Raw genomic sequence first — 21,997 nt, 5'->3', positions numbered from 1 at the left:
CGGCTGTGGATGCCGGCATCCTGGTACAGCTAGCTGGTTCCATCGCTGACTATAGGGGGCGAGTCATTGGCCCCTATGGAAAGGGTTCGCAATCTAGGCATCCTCCTGGATGTACGGCTGTCTTTAGAAGAGCATATGACGGCCGTCGCCAGGGGAGCTTTTTATCAGGTTCGCCTGATACGCCAGTTGCGTCCCTTTTTGGACCGGGATTCCCTATGCATGGTCACTCACGCCCTTGTCACTTCCCTCCTGGACTACTGCAATGCTCTCTACATGGGGCTCCCCTTGAAGAGCACCCGGAGGCTCCAACTGGTCCAGAATGCGGCTGCGCGGGTAATAGAGCAACTCGAGGCTCCCATGTAACACCTCTCCTGCGCAAGCTGCACTGGCTTTCGGTGATCTTCCGGGTGCAATTCAAGGTTTTGGTTACCACCTTTAAAGCGCTCCATGACACAGGACCGGGTTATTTACGGGACCGCCTGCTCCTACCAGTTGCCTCCCATCGACCAGTGCGCTCCCATAGGGAGGGTCTCCTCAGGGTGCCATCAGTCAGACAATGTCAACTGGTGACCCCCAGGGGAAGGTCTGGACAAGCTGCCTCCATGGATACGTCAATTCCCTGACCTCCGGACCTTCCGACGCGAGCTGAAGACGTTTTTGTTCCATCGCGCAGGGCTGGTCTAATAGTTTTAATGGGGGTTTTTTATTAGATTTTTAATCTTTCTTAGCCAAATTGAATTACCGTATATACTCGAATATAAGCCGATCCGAGTATAAGCCGAGGTCCCCAATTTTACCCCAAAAACTGGGGTAAACTGGGGACTCGAGTATAAGCCGAGGGTGGAAATGAGGCACCTACCGGTTGGGGAAAGCCTCCCTCCCTCAGCTGAGAAGGCTGGCTCCCCGCCCGCCCTCTCACTGCACCGCAGGGCTTCCAGCGTCCGGTAAAATGTGAAAAAAAGAAGAAAAAAAAAAACTCGAGTATAAGCCGTATATACTCGAGTATGAGCCGAGGGGCTAAAAAAAAAAAAAAAACTCGAGTATAAGCCGTATAGACCCGAGTATAAGCCGAGGGGACGTTTTTCAGCACAAAAAACGTGCTGAAAAACTCGGCTTATACTCGAGTATATACGGTAGTTTTTTAAAAATGTTTTTAATTTTTGTGATTGTTGTCTTACCTGGCTGTGAACCGCCCTGAGTCCTTCGGGAGAAGGGCGGTATATAAATTAAAATAATAAATAAATAAATAAAATAAACAACAACAGGAGAACTAATTTCTCCACCATTTTACACCATCTCAATCTGGAATTTTGCTTCAAACACAAATACATGCATTACTCGCTGTTAAGCCAATGAAGTGAAATAGCTGTTTATTTTTCAAATATTTGTTCCAAATAACAGAAGGAAAGGCAGGAATTTATTCTAGATCCTTTTTATTTTTTTCCTGATATCAGCACTTGGATTCATTCTTTATTCACAGATTATAACTTATTACTACGTTTCCCTTTCATTGTTTATGTTTTGGTTTTGATTTCTCTGAATATAGATCTATTGGTTCAAAGATGGAAAGCAAATTTCTAAAAGGAATGAGCATTACCGGATGCAAAGAGAACCTGATGGGACCTGTTCTCTCCATACCACTGCCTCCACCCTCGATGATGATGGGAATTATACTGTCATGGCTGCCAATCCACAGGTAGATCAAATCTTAGTTATAGAATCAGTATGCTCCTGGGCACAGATTGTTTACATTTCAGTCTGAGTTAAAGATTTAATTGAGAAATGATGTCATTCTCCGGCAAGTAATACTTAAGATTTCTCAACTCATCTCATACTTGTGATGCCAAGTTGAGACCACAGAGCCGTTGGGGAATGATTCAAAACTGTTTCTTTAAGCAACTGTCCTTATATAGATGCTACTAGGTAAACAAGCTACATTTGCAGTCTGATGTGCCTTTCTATTTGAGCTAATCACTGATGATTCCAAACTCTTCTACTTCTGATTATGTCTGAGTAGAACTATGTATTATGAGGAAAAACCAGATTCCTCCCCATCTCTAATGGCAGAGTTCACTTTATTCCTATCCTTCCATAGTAAAGCCTACCACATATCCTTATGCCCTGGTGAGTCTCTCTTCTCCTCTCCTCCCCTCTCCAGCAGAAAAGGCACAATATACTGTATACGTCTTCACAGCCAATATCTGTTGATCTGTGTTGCGCTTCAGGGTTTAATGACTCTGGTGTAGACAAAAAATTTCCTAAACTGTTGCTAGCGTCTTTGAAGGCAAACAACTGGACTGGCTGGGTTCTGTTTCTGTAGCCAGATATTCCGACTATAAAACTGCATGTTAGTATATTTTATTATAAGAAATATGTAATTTTTGGAACTTACAGTGTGCATTTATGTGTTTGTAGGTTCCATAATAGCAATTATGAATTCATAATTATGAATTATGAAACAGGAGATCTAGTTTTGTCTAGTGGTTAAGGCATCAGGCTAGAAACAAGATGATTGTGAGTTCTAATCCTGCAATAGGCATGACAGGCAGCTGGGTGACCTTGGATCAGTTACACTTTCTCAGCCCAACTCACCTCACAGGTGGTGGTTGTGGAGAAAAAGGAAGAGGAAGGAGTATTATGTATGTTTGCTATCTTGAGTTACTTATAAAGCAATAAAGGCTGGATAAAAATCAAATAAATATGAAATAATTATCATTTTAGATATAGTTTTACTGTGTTTCCCCAAAAATAAGACCTAACCAAAAAATAAGCCCTAGCCTGATTTTTTAGTATGTAAAAAATCATACTAAAATCATACTGGGCGTGGCCAGCAATGGAGACAGTAAGGGCACGGGGGCTGATGGTGTCAAGCAGCAGCCCTCATAACACAGATGAGTTGATTACCTGTCCAAACAGGTGGAGGCAGAGGTACGGAGGCATGTGATTCGGACATGCCACATGTGTTGCAGGAAAGCTGACCGTCGGTGGGCCAGGGCGGCCATCTGTGGGAGGCTCGTCTTGCATGGTGGCACCAACAGCAGGCAGAGGCAGAGGCATGAGGGAAGAGGCAGGCAATCTGGGTGCGTCACGCAGGCCCCAGGAAAGCCAAGAGACATTGGAATGGAGTAGATAGGTGGCTGTGGGAGGGTCATCTTCATATCTCTCAGCTTGTCTGTGACCCTCGCAGCATATTAGGATTGCCTGCCTTCCCCCCGTGCATCTGCTGCCCATCTGCCACTGCCGCCACGTGAAGACAAGATTCCTGTGGCCCCCCACCTGCTTCGGCCCACCGACTCTTGGCTTTCCCGTGACCTGTGTGGCATGTGTGGATTGGCTGTCCCACCCCACTTCCCCGGTATCTCTGCCTCCGTCTGCTGCTTGAACAGGTAATCAATTCACCTGCATTGTGTAAGCTGCACACTCCCAGAGTGCTCTGACCAAGGGACTGGCAGACAGCACCTGCTGCCAGACACTGTCAGCCCCCATGTGCTCGCCACCTCTTGTGTGCGCACCAGGGGGTGGGGCGCCCAGCCAGGATGATCACCCTGACATCGTATTTCCTCGAAAATAAGCCCTAATGCTTATTTTGAAAATTATATATATAAAGACGATATAGATATAGATATAGATATAGATATAGATATAGATATTTTGGGAAACACTGTAATATGTTTTAGCATTGTAGAACAAATTACATGTAGTCCTTGACCCCAAAATTTCTGTTGCCAAGCGAGATATTTGTTAAGTGAATTTTGTCCCATTTTACAACCTTTCTTGCAACAGCTTAAGTGAATCTCTGCACCCCATTGACTTTGCTTATCAGAAGGTCACAAAAGGTATCACATGACCCCAGGATACTGCAAACATCATAAATATGAACTAATTGCCAAGTGTCTGAATTTCCATCACATGACTATGAAGATGCTGCAGTGGTTGTAAGTGTGAAAAGTGGTTATAAGTCACTTTTCAGTGCTGTTGTAACTTCAAACAGTCGCTAGATGAACTGTTGTTAAGTCAAGGGACTATGTACCTGTATTTTCAGATACTTCAAAATACCTATGCTGCATCTCCATTAGTTCGCATCATTTCAGCAGAAATAATTGTAAGGCGCCTAGAGTTGTTTAAGATGGGCAGCCACATAAAGCTTATAACTAAATAAAATAAAAATTAATAGATATGCCGTTTCCTTCTGTGAAGAAAATTCACAGTTATGTTTATTTAAATTACACAGTAGAAATAGAATAGAGTTGGAAGGGACCTTGGAGGTCTTCTAGTCCAACCCCCTGCTTAGGCAGGAAACCCTACACTACTTCAGACAAATGGTTATCCAACATATTCTTAAAAACAATTTCTGGAGGCAAGTTGTTCCACTGATTAATTGTTCTAACTGTCAGGAAATTTCTCCTTAGTTCTAAGTTGCTTCTCTCCTTGATTAGTCCACCCATTGCTTCTTGTCCTGCCCTCAGATACTTTGGAGAATAGCTTGACTCCCTCTTCTTTGTTGCTCTTCTCTGCATTTGTTACTCGTCTCAGCACCTGAGATATTGGAACACTGCTATCATGTCTCCCCTAGTCCTTTTCATTAAACTAGACATATCCAGTTCTTGCAACCATTCTTCATATGTTTAAGCCTTGAGTCCCCTAATCATCTTTGTTGCTCTTCTCTGCACTCTTTCTAGAGTCTCCACATCTTTTTTACATCATGGTGACCAAAACTGAATGCAGTATTCCAGATGTGGCTTTACCAAGGCATTATAAAGTGATATTAACACTTCACGTGATCTTGATTCTATCCCTCTGTTTATGCAACCTAGAACTTGTTGGCTTTTTGGCAGCTGCTGCACACTGCTGTCTCATATTTAAATGGTTGTCCACTAGGACTCCAAGATCCCCTCTCACAGTTGCTACTATTTTTTAATCAATTTTTTTATTGATTTCCCCCACCCACCCACCCGCAGTTTGTGAACAGAGTATTGGCCATATCTTATCTTATACAACTTAACATATCCAAATACATTTTACTTAGTTACAGTTTCTGCCAAAATATTCTTTTTCCATATTTTAATCATGTCTTAATATTTCTATGCTCATTTATATAAGCCACATCTTCTTTCGCCCTCAAGTTCTAATTTCTCCATTTTTACTAATATATATTCTCTTTTACAGGGGATGCGGTGGCTCAGGGGCTAGGACGTTGAGCTTGTCAATCGAAAGGTCAGCAGCTCAGCGGTTCGAATCCCTAGTGCTGCCGTGTAACGGGGTGAGCTTCCGTTACTTGTCCCAGCTTCTGCCAACCTAGCAGTTTCCAAAGCACGTAAAAATGCAAATAGGGACCACCTTGGTGGGAAGGTAACAGCGTTCCATGCGCCTTTGGCGTAGAGTCATGCCGGCCACATGACCACGGTTGTCTTTCTTCCATTTCATCTTTTTCGTTTTACAGCGATCTTTCTTCTCTTTCTCATTCCTCTCCCTCCCTTCTTTTATCCTTCCTACTTTCTTCTCTCCTCTCCTATTCCTTCTCTATTTCCCCTTCCTTTCTCCCCCTCCTCCATTCTTCCTCCCTATCTAACCTTCTCTCCTATTCTTATTTCCCCTCCCTTTCTTCCTCTCCTCTTCTCTTGCTTCTTTTCCCCTCTCTCCTTCTCCCTTTCTTCGATCTCTCTCCTCCTTCTTATCTCTCTCTATTGCTGTATTCATTTTCTTTTCAATATTTTCCACTATGGTATCCAGACAACCCTGATTTTCCCATTTATTAAGTATATTTCTCAGAATTCCCCTCAAATGTTTTAATTATTAACATTGTGTTTCACCTTATTCCATTTTTACCTTACAGCCTTTTACTTAATACAACCTTCCACCTCGTGTTTTCTTTAAATTCTTATTCTCAGTTCAATAATTATTTTTCTCTTTCATTAGGATACATCATTTACTAACATTTCAATTTTGTTCCATTTTACATCTCACTTTCAATTGTTTTTATCTATAAACCATTCTATCTTTCACATTTCCTCTGCTGGACTATTTTTCTTAAACAGTATACTTCTTCCTTTTTTACTTCTTTTCAGTTTTATATCTTGATTTCAATTAATTTCTTTGTTCTTTTCTATATTTAAAATATATTTCTTTACCATCCACTATAATTCTCTCCAATTACATGCATCCTCAGACAGTAAAACATATATCCCATTATATCTTTCACATTTCATCTACTTCTCCATTTTACATTAAACAGTATATTTCTTCTTTTTTGCTTCTTACATACACTTCATTTCATCCTTTCTTACTTTCCTTTTACAATAATCTATATATTTCTTCTAATTTGCTTCTTACATAAAATTTCTACAACTATTTTAAGAATAAATAAAAAGAATTGAGGCCTTTGAACTGTGCTGCTGGAGAAGACTCCTGAGAGTCCCTTGGACTGCAAGCGATCAAACCAGTCAGTCCTAGAGGAGATCAATCCTGACTGGTCTTTAGAAGGCCAGATCCTGAAGATGAAACTGAAATACTTTGGCCACCTAATGAAAAGGAAGGACTCACTGGAGAAGAGTCTAATGCTGGGAAAGATTGAGGGCAAAAGAAGAAGGGGACGACAGAGAACAAGGTGACTGGATGGAGTCACTGAAGCAGTTGGTGTAAGTTTAGATGGACTCCAGAGGATGGTAGAGGACAGGACAGGAAGGCCTGGAGGAATGTTGTCCGTGCGGTTGCAATGGGTTGGACACGACTTCGCAACTGACAACACAGCAACAACAATTTTAATTTCTTTTCTGCTATTCATTTTTCTTCCCCTTTTGACCATTTCCTTTTGGTCTCTCCAAAATTCCATTTCTTAATATTTTCCTCCCTTTCTCCCATTCTCTTATCATCTTCTTTTTCTCTTTCTTGTATCTTCCTTTCCACCTCCTTTCTCTAGTTTTTCCTCTTTTGATTTTCCCTCTCAATTTTTTCCCATGTTGTCCTCTTCTCTTTTTTTTTTTTTTTGAAAGATACTTCCCCCTATCCATTTTTACTCTGTCACTGTCAATCCCAGGATAATCATGTATTTTTTTTACTCTTTTAATTTTCCCCCTCAATCTTTTCCCATTTTCTTCTTTTCTCTTCTTTTTTGAGATATACTTCCCCCTATCCATTTTTATTCTATCACTGTCAATCCCAGTGTAATCATCTATGTTTTTATCTTCAATTATTTCCTTTTTAGCATTGTCTTCTTGTTCTTCTTGCTTCTCCTTCATAATTTCTTCATCCTTTTTTTTGACATTTTAACCACTCCTCCACTTCTTTATTTCCCTTAAACGATTCTCACACCATTTGAAGTATCTCCCTTAATTCCTCATACTCATCCTACCAACTCTCCATGTTCTCAGTTTAAGGAGAAAGGATTTTTAAGTTTATTATTTTAACATATATAGTTCAAATTCAAGTCCATATAATGTCTCTTTTTTTTCTTTTTTCTTTCCAAATAATGTCCAGATCATATGTTCCTTAAAGCCATTCCAATTTGAATCTTTGTTCTTTCCACTCCTCCTTTGAAGTCGTACTGCAGCTGTTTAACACACACTCCTCTGGTCATTTCTCACAGTAGTCTAAGTAATGTGATGCTTTCTTTCCTCCAGCAGATGTCTCTCTCCAATTCACAAATCCCCCAGCAACAAAATATCACTTGTTAATCCACAAAGATTATTATTATTTATTTATTTATTTATTATTTAAATTTTTATACCGCCCTTCTCCCGAAGGACTCAGGGCGGTTCACAGCCAGATAAAAATACAATAATATTACAATTAAAATACAATTAAAAAACTTATTCAATTGGCCGAGATTAAAAATTTAGGATAAATACTAAAAACTCATTAAAAACCCATTAATTAAAAAACTAACCCAATCCTGCGCAGATGAATAAGTGAGTTTTGAGCTCGCGACGAAAGGTTCGGAGGTTCAGAAGTTGACGGAGTCCTGGGGGGAGTTCATTCCAGAGGGCGGGAGCCCCCACAGAGAAGGCCCTTCCCCTGGGCGTCGCCAGACGACACTGTCGCGCCGACGGCACCCTGAGGAGTCCCTCTCTGTGAGAGCGCACGGGTCGGTGAGAGGTATTCGGTAGCAGTAGGCGGTCCCGTAGATAACCCGGCCCTATGCCATGGAGCGCTTTAAAGACGTTCACCAAAACCTTGAAGCGCACCCGGAAGGCCACAGGTAGCCAGTGCAGTCTGCGAGGATAGGTGTCACGGGAGCCACGAGGCGCCCCCTCTATCACCCGTGCAGCCGCATTCTGGACTAACTGAAGCCTCCGGATGCCCCTCAAGGGGAGCCCCATGTAGAGAGCATTGCAGTAATCCAGACGAGACGTCACGAGGGCGTGAGTGACTGTGCACAAGGCATCCCGGTCTAGAAAGGGGCGCAACTGGCGCACCAGGCGAACCTGGTGGAAAGCTCTCCTGGAGACGGCCGTCAAGTGGTCTTCAAGAGACAGCCGTTCATCCAGGAGAACACCCAAGTTGCGCACCCTCTCCATCGGGGCCAATGACTCGCTCCCAACAGTCAGCCGTGGACTCAGCTGACTGTACCGGGATGCCGGCATCCACAGCCACTCCGTCTTGGAGGGATTGAGCTTGAGCCTGTTTCTCCCCATCCAGACCCGTACGGCTTCCAAGCACTGGGACAGCACTTCGATAGCTTCATTGGGGTGGCCCGGTGTGGAAAAGTACAGCTGGGTGTCATCAGCGTACAGCTGGTACCTCACACCAAAGCCACTGATGATCTCACCCAGCGGCTTCATATAGATGTTGAACAGAAGGGGCGAGAGAATCGACCCCTGCGGCACCCCACAAGTGAGGCGCCGCGGGGCCGACCTCTGCCCCCCCGTCAACACCGTCTGCGACCGGTCGGAGAGATAGGAGGAGAACCACCGATAAACGGTGCCTCCCACTCCCAATCCCTCCAACCGGCGCAGCAGGATACCATGGTCGATGGTATCAAAAGCCGCTGAGAGGTCTAATAGGACCAGGGCAGAGGAACAACCCCTATCCCTGGCCTTCCAGAGATCATCCACCAACGCGACCAAAGCCGTCTCAGTGCTGTAACCGGGCCGGAAGGCGGACTGGAACGGGTCTAGATAGACAGTTTCCTCCAGGTGGAGGGGAAACTGATATGCCACCATACTCTCTACAACCTTAGCCGCGAAGCGGAGGTTGGAGACCGGACGATAATTACCTAAAACAGCCGGGTCCAGGGAGGGCTTCTTGAGGAGGGGCCTCACCACCGCCTCTTTCAAGGCGGCCGGAAAGACTCCCTCCAACAAGGATGCGCTCGTAATCGCCTGGAGCCAGCCTCGTGTCACCTCCTGAGTGGCCAGCACCAGCCAGGAGGGGCACGGGTCCAGTAAACACGTGGTGGCATTCAATCTACCCAGCAACCTGTCCATGTCCTCGGGAGCCGCAGGATCAAACTCATCCCAGACAATATCACCAAGACCGCCCTCAGACGCCTCGTCCGAATCGCCACAATTTTGGTCCAGGCCATCCCGAAGCTGAACGATTTTATCGTATAGATAACCATTAAACTCCTCAGCACGTCCCTGCAACGGGTCATCCCGCTCCCCCTGGTGAAGGAGGGAGCGGGTCACCCGAAACAGGGCAGCTGGGCGGTTATCTACCGACGCAATGAGGGAGGAGGCGTAGCAACGCCTCGCTTCCCTCAGTGCCACTAGGTAGGTCCTGGTATAGGATCTAACTAGTGTCCGATCAGCCTCTGAACGGCTGGACCTCCAAGAGCTCTCTAGGCGTCTTCTCCGGCGTTTCATCCCCCTCAGCTCCTCGGAGAACCAAGGAGCCGGTTGGGATCTGCGCCAGGTCAGAGGCCGCAGAGGCACGACACGGTCTAAAGCCCCAGCCGCAGCCCGTTCCCAGGCTGCGGCTAGTTCCTCGGCCGTGCCGTGAGCCAGACCCTCAGGAAATGGCCCAAGCTCCGTCCGGAACCTCTCCGGGTCCATCAGGCGCCTGGGACGGTACCAACGTAATGGTTCCGTCTCCCTGCGGTGTTGGGTAGCGGTCAGAAAGTCTAGGCGAAGGAGAGAGTGATCTGACCATGACAAAGGTTCTGTGACTATATCTCTCAAGTCCAGATCCTTCAACCACTGACCAGAGATGAAAATCAGGTCCAGTGTGCCTCCCCCGGTGTGAGTGGGGCCATCCACTACTTGAGTCAGGTCCAGGGCCATCATGGAAGTCATGAACTCCCGAGCTACTGTCGATGACGAGCCAGCAGATGGCAAGTTAAAGTCCCCCATGACAGGGCAGGGCGGCTGTCATGCAGCAAGGAGCCAGGTACGTGACCAGCAAGCCCATCTGACACCTATGACCCCACCTCACAAAGAGGGATTCACACCCGGCAATCTGAGGTACAGTGGTCTCCCTCGGCTCTAGACTCTCTTTAATAACAACCGCCACCCCCCCACCCCTACCCTGGGCCCTCGGCTGATGGAATGCACGGAAACCCAGTGGGCACATCTCAACCAGGGGCACGCCCCCTTCAGTGCCCAACCAGGTTTCCGTAACGCCTATAATATCCGCGGCACCCCCCTGAATCAGATCATGTATTAGGGGGGCCTTATTGGCCACGGACCGTGCGTTGCATAACATCAGACGAAGGCCCAGGCTCTGAGGGTCTTGACCATCCGGTGAACGGGAGAAGTTAGAGGGATCGGGGCACGCGATCGCCTGCGTGCATCGAACGCGTGACCCCCTAGACCAATGCGATCCCCCCCTTCCGCCATATCTGCCCCTCCCACTTACCGTGCAGATGGACTCACCCTCACACGAAGGAACACACTCCCCCCCATAACCTCCGAACCCATTAGATAGTCGCCACGAGCATGCGCTAGGACTGGTTTCCCTCCCGACGGGCTACCCCCATCACCCGCCCTAACCCTCCCACCCCTTAAAAATACCCTATCTAAAAACCCCCAAAGGCTCTTTCTTCTCGCATGCCACCTCTGTGGGTCCCAAGACCCGTCATTGAGGCCGGCCCTTGGTAGCGACGCGGGCCATAAAAGTTCATGTACAGTGTAGCACATAGAAAAGTGCAAATCGGTGAAGGATGCTAAAATGGTAAAATCCCAGATGGTAAAAACGGTGGATCTTCCAGCGGATGTCCAGTTGGCAAGAAGGACAGATAATTACTTCCTCTTCCTCAATTAAGCCCTTTTGTTAGTAAAAAATGCTTTTCCTCAATTTTCTTTTCCTTCTATTATTTTTAATTTCTTCCAAGTCCAATTTTAAATCCCAGATGGAAAGTTTTCTTTTTTAGGGCTTTAATCTTAAAGTTCCTCTTTGCTTTTTGTTTTCCTTCACTTTAAATTTCCGCGTGCCAATTAGCCACTAATTTCAAGTTGGAACTTCTTTTAAGCTTTAAAAGATTTCCTTCTTACCTGTGAGTTGGCCAATCAGTCACCCGGTAACAATACTCCATTCAATCACTGCTCCTGCTCAAGTCTTTTGTGTGGCCACCCCGGCTTTTGACAGCTCCTAATGGCTGTCTTCCCACGCTGCTGGATCGGAGGTTACTGCTGGCACTCCAGGGAACTTGCAGCTTCCCTATTTGCACTGGCCTGTGCCTCCCTTCTTCGCTGTCTCTACAGGACAGCTATGATCCATTAAGGATCCCCAAATTGGCTGAGATATTGGCATTTTCCCTGGAGCACCGGGATCCACACCCTACCACCGTGACGCTGGCCACACCTCTCTCACAGTTGCTACTATTGAGCAAGGTACCACATAGCCTGTGCATTTTGTTTTTCTTTCCTAAATGTAGAACTTTATTTTTTTCACCATTGAATTTTATTTTGTTAGATAGCGCCCAGTGTTCAAATTGGTCAAGATCCTTCTGTATCTTAAGACTATCTTCTGGAGTATTGGCTATTCCTGACAGCTTTGTGTCCTCTGCAAATCTGATGAGTTCCCCAACTATCCCCGCTCCAAGTCATTGATGAAGATATTGAAGAGTACTGGGCATAAAACAGAGCCTTGGGGTACTCCACTGCATACTTCCCTCCATGTAGATGCAGTTCCATTGAAGACTACACATTGAGTGTGATTGATCAGCCAGTTAGAATCCATCTGGTGGTGATGCTGTCTAACCCACATTTTTCTACTTTATCTAGTAGTAGGTTATGATCTACAAAAGCAAACTACAAAATATAAATCAACATAATTTATCAGTACTGTTAAAAAGAAGATAAAAATATTTCTCTGTTGAACTCCATTGAAAAAGTTTTTTAAAATGCAATGGGGTATAGTTACTTTTTCATATGATTGTAAATAATTTCTGTCCCCACACTTTCCCAGTTTCCCTACAGTGGTTTTACTTATTGAGTGGTTAAGCAGCAGTTCAGTTAAAGTGTCAGATTCTCAGCATATAGCAGTTGTCCATATCTTATTTAGGGCTATTTAGTTGCAGTTGTGGGCAGTCTTTAAATACAATCACTCATTTTAACTATGAAACTCATCCTGTTAAGAAATACTGTCAGAACCATGGGTGACAACAGCTAAGAAACTGAGCTATACATCCAGAAAACTCAGTCCTGATTGCAATGGTGGCAATCTATTTTGACTTAGTCCTAATTTCCCCAGCCCACGCCACTTTTCAGTCCACTTATTTTAGAAGCCTTTGAATGCCCTGGGAAATGTTTTAAATTCTTGAAAAATCTAAAGACAATTTAAGTGTATGTAATTGTTGTAATTATACTTTTCCTTTCTCTTTGCATAAAAAAGGTATTTACTTCCTGTATTTGTGATTATGCTGTTGCAATTATATTCAGCTTTTATACATATTTTTATGGATAATTTCTTTAAATATTTGTGCAAAATCACAAAAGTTAGTGATTGTACTTTTTTCCTTTTTTCAAAGGATTTGTTAATGCTTCAGGCCCAGTTCTGGTATCCAGTCATGTGTGAATTAATGGTTGTTTTAATAACAGATATATAATTTTCCCACATCTACCGTGTTCCCCTGAAAATATGACCTTCCCCAAAAAGTACACCACAGCAACAGGGAAGGTGGAAGGCAGTCCCACCCACCAGAGCAGCCTGGCAGGGGTGGGGTGGGAAACCGAGCAGCACCGAAAGCAGCTGAAAGTATGCCGTTAAAGTTTTGACTGCTGGGCGGAACCTCTCCCAACAGAAATTTCTTCCCCTCTTCCTTTCCAGAACAAATTGCCTTTGTGTAATCAAGCCCTGGAAGATTGTGGGAAGCGCATGCTTAGAAGCAATGAATACAAAAATTGCAGGCAATACTGTCCCTTCCAGGGCTTGAATCTTCCAGGGTTCTTTGTTGAATCTTCCAACAGTCTTCCAGGGTTTGAACACCATACTTTCACATGCTTTTGTTGCCACTTAGTTTCCCACCCCACCCCCACCAGGCTGGTCTGGTGGGAGAGATTGCCTTCCGCCTTCCCCACCACTGTCGTCTGTGACCACGCCACAAATAGGGATTGACCATCTCCCAAGTCCTGCTGCTGTTAAAGTAGATCCCAGGCGCTGTGCTGCAATGGACAGATGAAAAGTGGAGCGAGGGAAGGAAGAAGATGAGTAGGGAGAAGAAAGAGGGAAAGTGGGTCCACCCTGGCTGGCCAGACACCGAAGTGCTGCCACCACCTCTACAGTGAGAGAGAGAGCAAGAGAGTGATCCGATCCAATGCTCACCTCATGGCAGCAGCACCAGCCGTGCTCTCCACGGTGGCCTGCAGCTGATCCAAGGTGGGTGCCTCCCTCCCTCTAGCTCCTTCTGCAATTGGCCTCTTCATGGTCACTGCCTCCTGTGCACACATGGGGTGGACACCGCGCCAGGCCTTGTGATGAAAAAAAAGGACATCCACCAAAAATAAGCCCAAGTACTTATTTTGGGACCCAAAAGAAAATAAGACCGAGTCTTATTTTCAGGGAAACATGGTAGTTGTTGGATTAATGGGGGGTGGGGCACATGCGTGGGGTGTGCACATGCACAGGGGCACTTGCATTGCATTTTGGGGGTTTGCATGTGTACATGCCCCCCCCCGCATCCCATTTTGGGCCTGGAAGGCCAGGACCAAACTGGAAGCCAAAACAGGCCACAGTGGCACTATGCAAGGTCCCCCGCACCCTGTTTTGACTTCCAGGTTGGTGCAGGAGGCTTTCCAGACCCAAAACAGGATGCAGAGGGGCCTCGTGCCATCCTGTTTGCGCTGGCAAAGAGGCTGTGGCTGCAGGCCATTCATGCCAGCAAAGAGGCAGCGGCTGCAGGCCAGTGTCTTGGGGCGGAGTCATGTCCAGCTGCACCAACAAAGGCCGGAAATAGCCATCTGCCATGTTTTGGCTTCCAGGTTGGTGCAGGAGGCTTTCCAGGTCCAAAACGAGGCATGGGGGTGTCGCATGAAATTCCCTATGCACCCATTTTGGGCCTGGAAAGCCTGCTACACCAACCTGGAAACCAAAATGTGGTGCGGGAGGTGGGGTGCATGCACTGGGGGGGGGGGCTAGGTTGCATGCATGGGGGACGCATATGCATCCGTGGGGGCAGGGTGGATGTGGGGGGTGCTTGCATTGCATTTTGGGGGTTCAAGCACACACATTTTGGACACTTGGCCCCAAAAAGGTTAACCATCACTGCCATAGAGTGAACCTGAGCATATAGCCATGAATACTTTAAATGTTGGAAATGAGGAAAGGAAGGAAGGAAGGAAGGAAGGAAGGAAGGATAGATTTAACTATGAATGTTAGAATTATTTGTGTGGTACCATCTAGTGGTTATTTAGCTAAATGTTGGTACAGTAATTGCAAAAAATCTAATAGTGAGAAAAGGAACAATAGTTGCTATTCAGTAAATTTGGTCTGTGAGCTAAAAATGAGGGAACAAATTAATTAGGTAACAGTTAAGGTAAGGAAGAAAAAGAATTTAATTGAGGGTGTCATATTTAAAGGTCAGCCAAAGCTAGGAGTTGCATTAGGTCATTGCTGCATATCCTGTGTTCTGTTTTATACAGCTGTTTGTATTTCTAAGTTTCTGAGTATTCATTGACCATCTCATTTCTTGTTGGGCTTGCAACAGTTCAAGTGAAATATGTGATTACACTACAATGGAAATACCTCCAAACAAACAAACAAAAATTAATCTTTAAAATGAAACACTTTGTAGACGCATGTAAGTAATAATCTAAAGGACAATTAGAAGTCTTAATTGTTAAAAGAAGGCTATTCAGTAAAACTGCTTTTCATCTATATAATTTTTCTCTTTTTTAATTTCAAATGCTAGGGGAGAATAAGCTGTACAGGACGATTGATGGTCCAAGCTGTTAATCAGAGAGGACGCAGCCCCGGGACACCACCTAGCCAGCCTCATATCAGAAGGTATTATTAATTATGAACTTAGGAAAAATTTATGGCTCTAATAAAGGTAGTCCTTGACTTATAACCACAACTGAGCCCAAACTTTCTGTTGCTAAGTAGGACATTTGTTAAGTGCATTTTGCCCCACTTTGCAATCTTCCATGCCAAATTTGTTAAGTAAATCACTGCAGTTGTTAAGTTAGTAACACGGTTGTTAAGTGAATCTGGCTTCCCCATTGACTTTGCTTGTCAGAAGGTCACAAAATGTGATTAAATCACCCCAGGACATTTCAAGTGTCCTAAAATATGACTCAGTTGCCAAGCATCTGAATTTTGATCATGTGACCATGGGGATTCTGCAATGGTAGTAAGTGTGAAAAATGGTCATAACCATAACTTTTTTCAGTGCCATTGAAACTTTGAACTGTCACTAAATGAATTGTTTTAAGTTAAGGACTACTTGTATAAATATGTTTTATTTTTTATCATTATTAATTTATTTATTGATATTACTGACTGGATCTCTCCTCTGTATTTATCTGATGCTTTAAAAGTTGACTTTTCAAACTGAACCCATTTTCGGAGATGAAACATTATACAAATTTTAGATTGCCTGAAAAATTAAGTGACCACTATTGCATTACATAACTGAAAACCTGTTGAATCTGAACTGAGCTAAATAATGTTTTAGTTCTTATGATATTTTTAGTATTTATATGAGATTGTTACCTTTAATAATTAAGCTTTTAATTGTACCCTTCAATAAAAATAATAAGCAAAACAATTATTTAGGACTTTTTTAGTTAGCAATTTCATTTCTTGGTCTGTCTCCTGGACTACTGTAATGCATTTTGTTATACCATTATTGATGTGACAGATGCTTATTGTACAGACCAAAAAAAGATGCAAAAACTCAACAAGGAATATACTGATAGTTGATCTGTAAATTATGAAACAGTTCTTGGCAGATTGCAATTCATTAGGTAAAGTATTATAGTTCTGCTTGTCTGTCAATGAAGTAAATTAAATCGGAGTGGAGAAGAAAATCTTTTTTATAATATGCTTGAATTTGAAAGACAATTTGTGTTGTCTTTGCATCCCTGTTTATAATGAGATGGGAATGAAATGCAGAGGTGATTATTTGAGAAGGACAAATAGAGAAGACTTGGAGATAAGTAGCAGTAACCATTGAAAGAGTTAACTAAATTTGCAGTAATATCTGTTTGAGCTATATCAATGTGAATAAACTTGGAAGTATACTATGTTTCTGGGTGACTTACATATTATCTATAGACCACGGTCTCGATCAAGGGATAGTGGAGATGAAAATGAACCAATCCAGGAACGCTTCTTCCGACCACATTTCCTGCAGGCTCCAGGAGATCTGATAGTTCAAGAAGGAAAACTTTGTAGAATGGATTGCAAGGTACATTTAAATTTTTATTTTTAATATTGAATATATACCGTATTTTTCGGACTATAAGCCGCACCGGAGTATAAGCCGCACCAAGATTTTGAAAGGGTAAACCTTAAAAAGGTTTTTGCCTTCCCCAGCCCCCAGGAGCACTCTGCAAGCCTCCCAAACCCTCTGCGCATCCCGTTTTTGTGAAAAACGGGCCTGTTTTTGGCAAAAATGGGACATGCAGGGCGGGGCTTAGGGAGGCCAAAAATGGTTGTATTCGGTGTATAAGACACACCAACATTTCCATCCTCTTTTGCGGGGGGAGGTGTGCCTTATACTCCAAAATGTACGGTAGGTTACAGGTACCTTGATTTATGACCACAATTGGGAGCAGAATTTCTGTTGCTAAGAAAGGTGGTTATTAAGGGAGTTGTGCCTGATTTTCTGACCTTTTTGCCATCTTCTCTGTTAAGCAAATCACTGCAGTTGTTCAGTGAATCATGTAGTCATTAAGTGACTCTGGCTTTTCCATTGGCTTTGCTTGGCAGAAGCCATCTAGGATGGTTGCCAATGGCAATCATGTAGCCCCAGGATTCTGTGACCAACCTAAATACACACTGGTTACCAAGCATACGAATTTTGGTCACATGACCATGAGACTGCTGCAATGGTTGTAAGTGCGAGGACTAGTGATAAGTCACTTTTTCCAATACTGTTGTAACTTTAAACAATTGCTAAATGAATGGTCGTAAGTCAAGGACTACTTGTATATTGACTGAATTTTATATGTTTATTATATTTATCTTTTTACAAATACATGAGAATGATTTTAGATAGTAAGGGATTGAGTTATATTTAAGTAAACATTATGTATTTACATTATCCTAAAAATCTTTGTTGGAGTAACATGTCATATTATTATCCCACCCAAGGTCTATATGAGGAAGTTGTCTGGTAGGAAAGTGATCTATATAATAGAATATACTATATCTGTACATGAACATTTGTAAATATTAAACAAAATTGATTTGCCCTGTATATTCATTTTAAGAACTTTTTTAAATCTTCCAAAGGTAAAAACTAGTGAATTTCAATTGTATTTAGGTAACTCAGAATGTTATTGGAGTGCTTTGAAAAACTTTCTCATAACATGGCTGCTAAAGCAACTTTGCCAAGCAGGAATTGCTATTTATTTATATTTATCATTCAACAAGCTGAAATTTGATAAATAGGATTCTGAATATAGAGTTTAATTGCCTGAATAGTGTACAGTTGAAAAGGAATTTTGTTCAATGAAACCTTTTCAAGTCATTGCTCTTTGAAGGTAGCAATCAAGATATTATTAAATGTGAAAAAGATCACAAGGCTTAAAACCTTTTCATTCTGTGAATTGTGGTATTTAATTTTGATAACAGAACCTCCATTCAAATAGAACTGCTTGCCTCGATGAAATCTATGAATACTAAAAAGTTTGCAGAAAAAGTTGATGAATTTTTATCCTTTGGTCTTCTGGGATAACAGAATACAGTGCACTGAAACAAATTGTCACAGCTTTTCTACAGTCTTCGTATACTTTTGCTTTCCTGAGGACTGTGGTGTATTTTATTTAAGGTCAGTGGCTTGCCAACTCCTGACATCAACTGGCAACTTAATGGAAGAGTAATACGTTCTGATAATTTCCACAAAATGCTTGTACGGGAAAATGGTATACACTCCTTAATCATAGAGCCTGTCACAGCAAGGGATGCTGGAATCTATACATGTATTGCCACTAATCGAGCTGGCCAGAACACTTTCAGCCTGGAACTGATTGTGACAGGTAGGACACTTGCATAATTTGAAAAAATGGATTTGAGTGCCTGAACATAATGATCAACTGTGGCTCCTTTCTCTATAATTCGTTTTAGCACATATTTTGCCATTTGACAAAAGTTTCCTGGTTATTTTTAAGCCTAATCAGCAATATCATGCTATCCATTCTCTTTGTAACAGTCCTGTAACAGGCTAGTATTAAAAACCCATATTACAGAAGATGGTAGATGCCTATCTTGAAGGTGCCTAAGGTATATATTGGGATGTGGTAACAGTTTATGAATGAGTTGTAGTCTGGCACATTGGAGTTGCCAGCTGAGACCTCTTTTTATAAAGCAGTGTCATACAGGAAGCAAGAAACTAGCCTACTCTTATAACTGAATGAATGTAGATCACCAAAAGGGATGAATATAATCTATGCTGCCATCACTATTTTGGAACTACATAACAGATGTTTAGGAGATCTGGGTTGATTGTGTCCCAGCTGATGATTTGAATTCATTACTGTATTATTCCAGTTGTAAGCAGCAAATGACTTGTCTGAAATGCAAATGCCTTTATTTATGACAGGGGTGTCCAAACTTGGCCCCTTGAAAAGTGGTGGACTTCAACTCCCAGAATTCCCCAGCCAGCATGAGCTATAAATATGAGCAAGTTGCTGGCTGGAGAATTCTGGGAGTTGAAGGCCACCACTCTTCAAGGGGCCAAGTTTGGACATCCCTGCTTTAGGGGGATCTTCAAAACTAACTTTTATGTGAGTAGCATCCATATTGCTATGTGATTATGTAAATGAACCAACAGGAAGCATCTGAGTCATGCCCATCAAGCTGGCGCTTGGAAATAGTTGATCTCACTTTTATAGATAAAAGAGCCTTGAAGCCAGCCATTGTCCATTGTCAGCAGTGGTTAGAATATCTATTATGTGGCAGCCATTCATGTAAAACTAGCTCCAAAATTAGAATATTTTAAAAGACCTTATGTGAAAGAAATACGTTAATAGCTCTATATCCTGCAGAAGGTATGAAAAACTTTTCTTGGCCTGTTTGCTTGTCTATAGGTTTCTATTTGAAAACATTTATAAATAAATTTTGATAAGAGAAAAATTCTCTGCTTTTTTTTTTATGAAATCCTGGTCATAACCAGACATAACAGAAAGCTCAAATTGCTAAGAAGTCTAGCTCCTTGTTCCATGAGCAGTGCAAACTGAATGAACCTCTGCTTGCTTTCTTATTAGTAGAAGTGCCATTTTTTTCCAGAAATTAACAAGGAAGCCATAGCAGTCTGTTTTATCTACACTAAGAGATCTTATTGCCTTCCCAAAAGAATCAGAAAGCAAAGTTTGAAGTTGATCGGGAAGTGAGAAATTGGGTCTGTCTGCAGATATAATTAAAAGTTCTGACTTTTACATCAGCTTTTGAAGTGTTAGTGCCACTTTATAATGCCTTGGTAAGGCTACACTTGGAATACTGCATTCAATTTTGGTCGCTGCGATGTAAAAAAGATGCTGAGACTCTAGAAAGAGTGCAGAGAAGAGCAACAAAGATGATTAGGGGACTGGAGACTAAACCATATGATGAACGGTTGCAGGAACTGGGTATGTCTAGTTTAATAAAAAGAAGGACTAAGGGAGACATGATAGCAGTGTTTCAATATCTCAGGGGTTGCCACAAAGAAGAGGGAGTCGGGCTGTTCTCCAAAGCACCTGAGGGTAGAACAAGAAGCAATGGGTGGAAACTGATCAAGGAAAGAAGCAACTTAGAACTAAGGAAAAATTTCCTGACAGTTAGAACAACTAATAAGTGGAACGACTTGCCTGCAGAAGTTGTGAATGCTCCAACACTGGAAATTTTTAAGAAAATGTTGGATAATCATCTGACTGAGATGGTGTAGGTTTCCTACCTGGGCAGGGGGTTGGACTAGAAGGCCTCCAAGGACCCTTCCAACTCTGTTGTTATTATTATTATTATTTTGCTTAATCACTTCCAATGGGAAAACAGAGCCCAGCTGAAATATTTGGATGATGTGCTTCATTATAGTAGAATCATCAGCAATTCTGGCAAAATATTACATTTCATCATAGCCACTTAGCCAGACCACCACGGGCCTTCATTTTTCCCCTAATGCAAGTGGGAACATGGCATCCTCCTCAGCCGATTAGGTAGCAGCAAATAAACTGACATTTTCATTTTCCAAATACTTCTCTCTGTCAGGTGCCCCTAGTGCTAAGAAATGTTAAGAGAACACACTACAAAATATATACTGATATGATATAAGGGGTGGAATCTCTGTCTTTTCAGCTAAGGAAGCACACAAGCCACCTGTATTTATAGAGAAACTACAGAATACAGGAGTGGCTGAGAGATTTCCTGTGCGACTGGAATGCCGGGTTTCAGGTGTGCCTCCACCTCAGATTTTCTGGAAGAAGGAAAATGAGTCACTCATATACAACACTGACAGAGTGAGGTTAGTTTCATATTCTGTTTATTAATTGTATCACTTGTCTATGTTGAACATTTAAAGGCTTGAGCAATAGTATACATAACTAATACGTGGACAGTTTGAGGCAATGATGCATTTACTGGCCATTGCCTGGAGAAGGTCATCTACTATTAATCTTCTCATAGTTTCCATCACCAATCTCTTTCCACTTATGACTGTATGACTATAACTTTGTTGCTGGCAATCCTTATGATTAATATTGATATATTGACCATCAATTGTGTTATAAATGTTGTACCTTGATGAACGTATCTTTTCTTTTATGTACACTGAGAGCATATGCACCAAGACAAATTCCTTGTGTGTTCAGTCACACTTGGCCAATAAAAATTCTATCCTATTCTATTATAGACAAATCAAGCCAGATCTAAGGGAATTATACATGCCTGTTAATTTTAAAATAACATTCAGATGCTGAGAAAGGTTTTGTACAAAGGAATTCATGTAGATAGGGATTATATGATATACCCCATAGGTTACATTTCTGCACCAAATGAATGGTATGAAGCAGGAATCCGCATTGTCCCTGCTGTAGTTGAACTTTTATTTCAGTTCCATAGTTGAAACCTTCCAATGATCCACTTTTCTATCTTCTGAACATAACCAAAATTATCTTATTTACTCCTAAATACAGATTATCTCATAGTACTTTCAATTATCATAATTGGTTTGAGAATAGTTTATACCTGCTTAATATTTATTGCAAAATGAAGCTTCTTCTTATCATAAATTGAAAGTTCTAGTCTATGTAAACAGATCACATTAAAATTGACCTGGTAAATCAGTGTGGTTTAGCGATGAAATGCTGGACTAGACCCTGAAAGTTACTGTATATCCAGTTCTGACTTCAGTCGCAGAAGCTCACTGGATGACTTTGGACCAGTCACTCTCCATTAGCTCAATCTGTATTATAGGATTCTGGTGGCA

The 21,997-nt window shown here is 42.6% G+C and overlaps 1 protein-coding gene across 9 annotated transcripts in view; it reads left to right on the top strand.

Annotated features, from left to right (window-relative positions):
• PALLD (palladin, cytoskeletal associated protein) overlaps positions 1–21,997 on the top strand; it is a 567,705-nt gene that overhangs the window by 525,866 nt on the left and 19,842 nt on the right. For all 9 annotated transcript variants that reach the window (XM_058192526.1, XM_058192524.1, XM_058192521.1 and 6 more), the window contains 5 exons: positions 1,547–1,696; positions 15,284–15,378; positions 16,651–16,783; positions 18,371–18,578; positions 20,869–21,034. In XM_058192526.1, the coding sequence (XP_058048509.1) occupies positions 1,547–1,696; positions 15,284–15,378; positions 16,651–16,783; positions 18,371–18,578; positions 20,869–21,034 (752 nt within the window). The remainder of the gene's footprint in view (positions 1–1,546; positions 1,697–15,283; positions 15,379–16,650; positions 16,784–18,370; positions 18,579–20,868; positions 21,035–21,997) is intronic.

Source organism: Ahaetulla prasina, chromosome 8 (genome assembly GCF_028640845.1).
Source record: "Ahaetulla prasina isolate Xishuangbanna chromosome 8, ASM2864084v1, whole genome shotgun sequence".
Lineage (NCBI taxonomy): Eukaryota > Metazoa > Chordata > Lepidosauria > Squamata > Colubridae > Ahaetulla > Ahaetulla prasina.
This window is presented reverse-complemented; position numbering and strand designations above follow the sequence as displayed.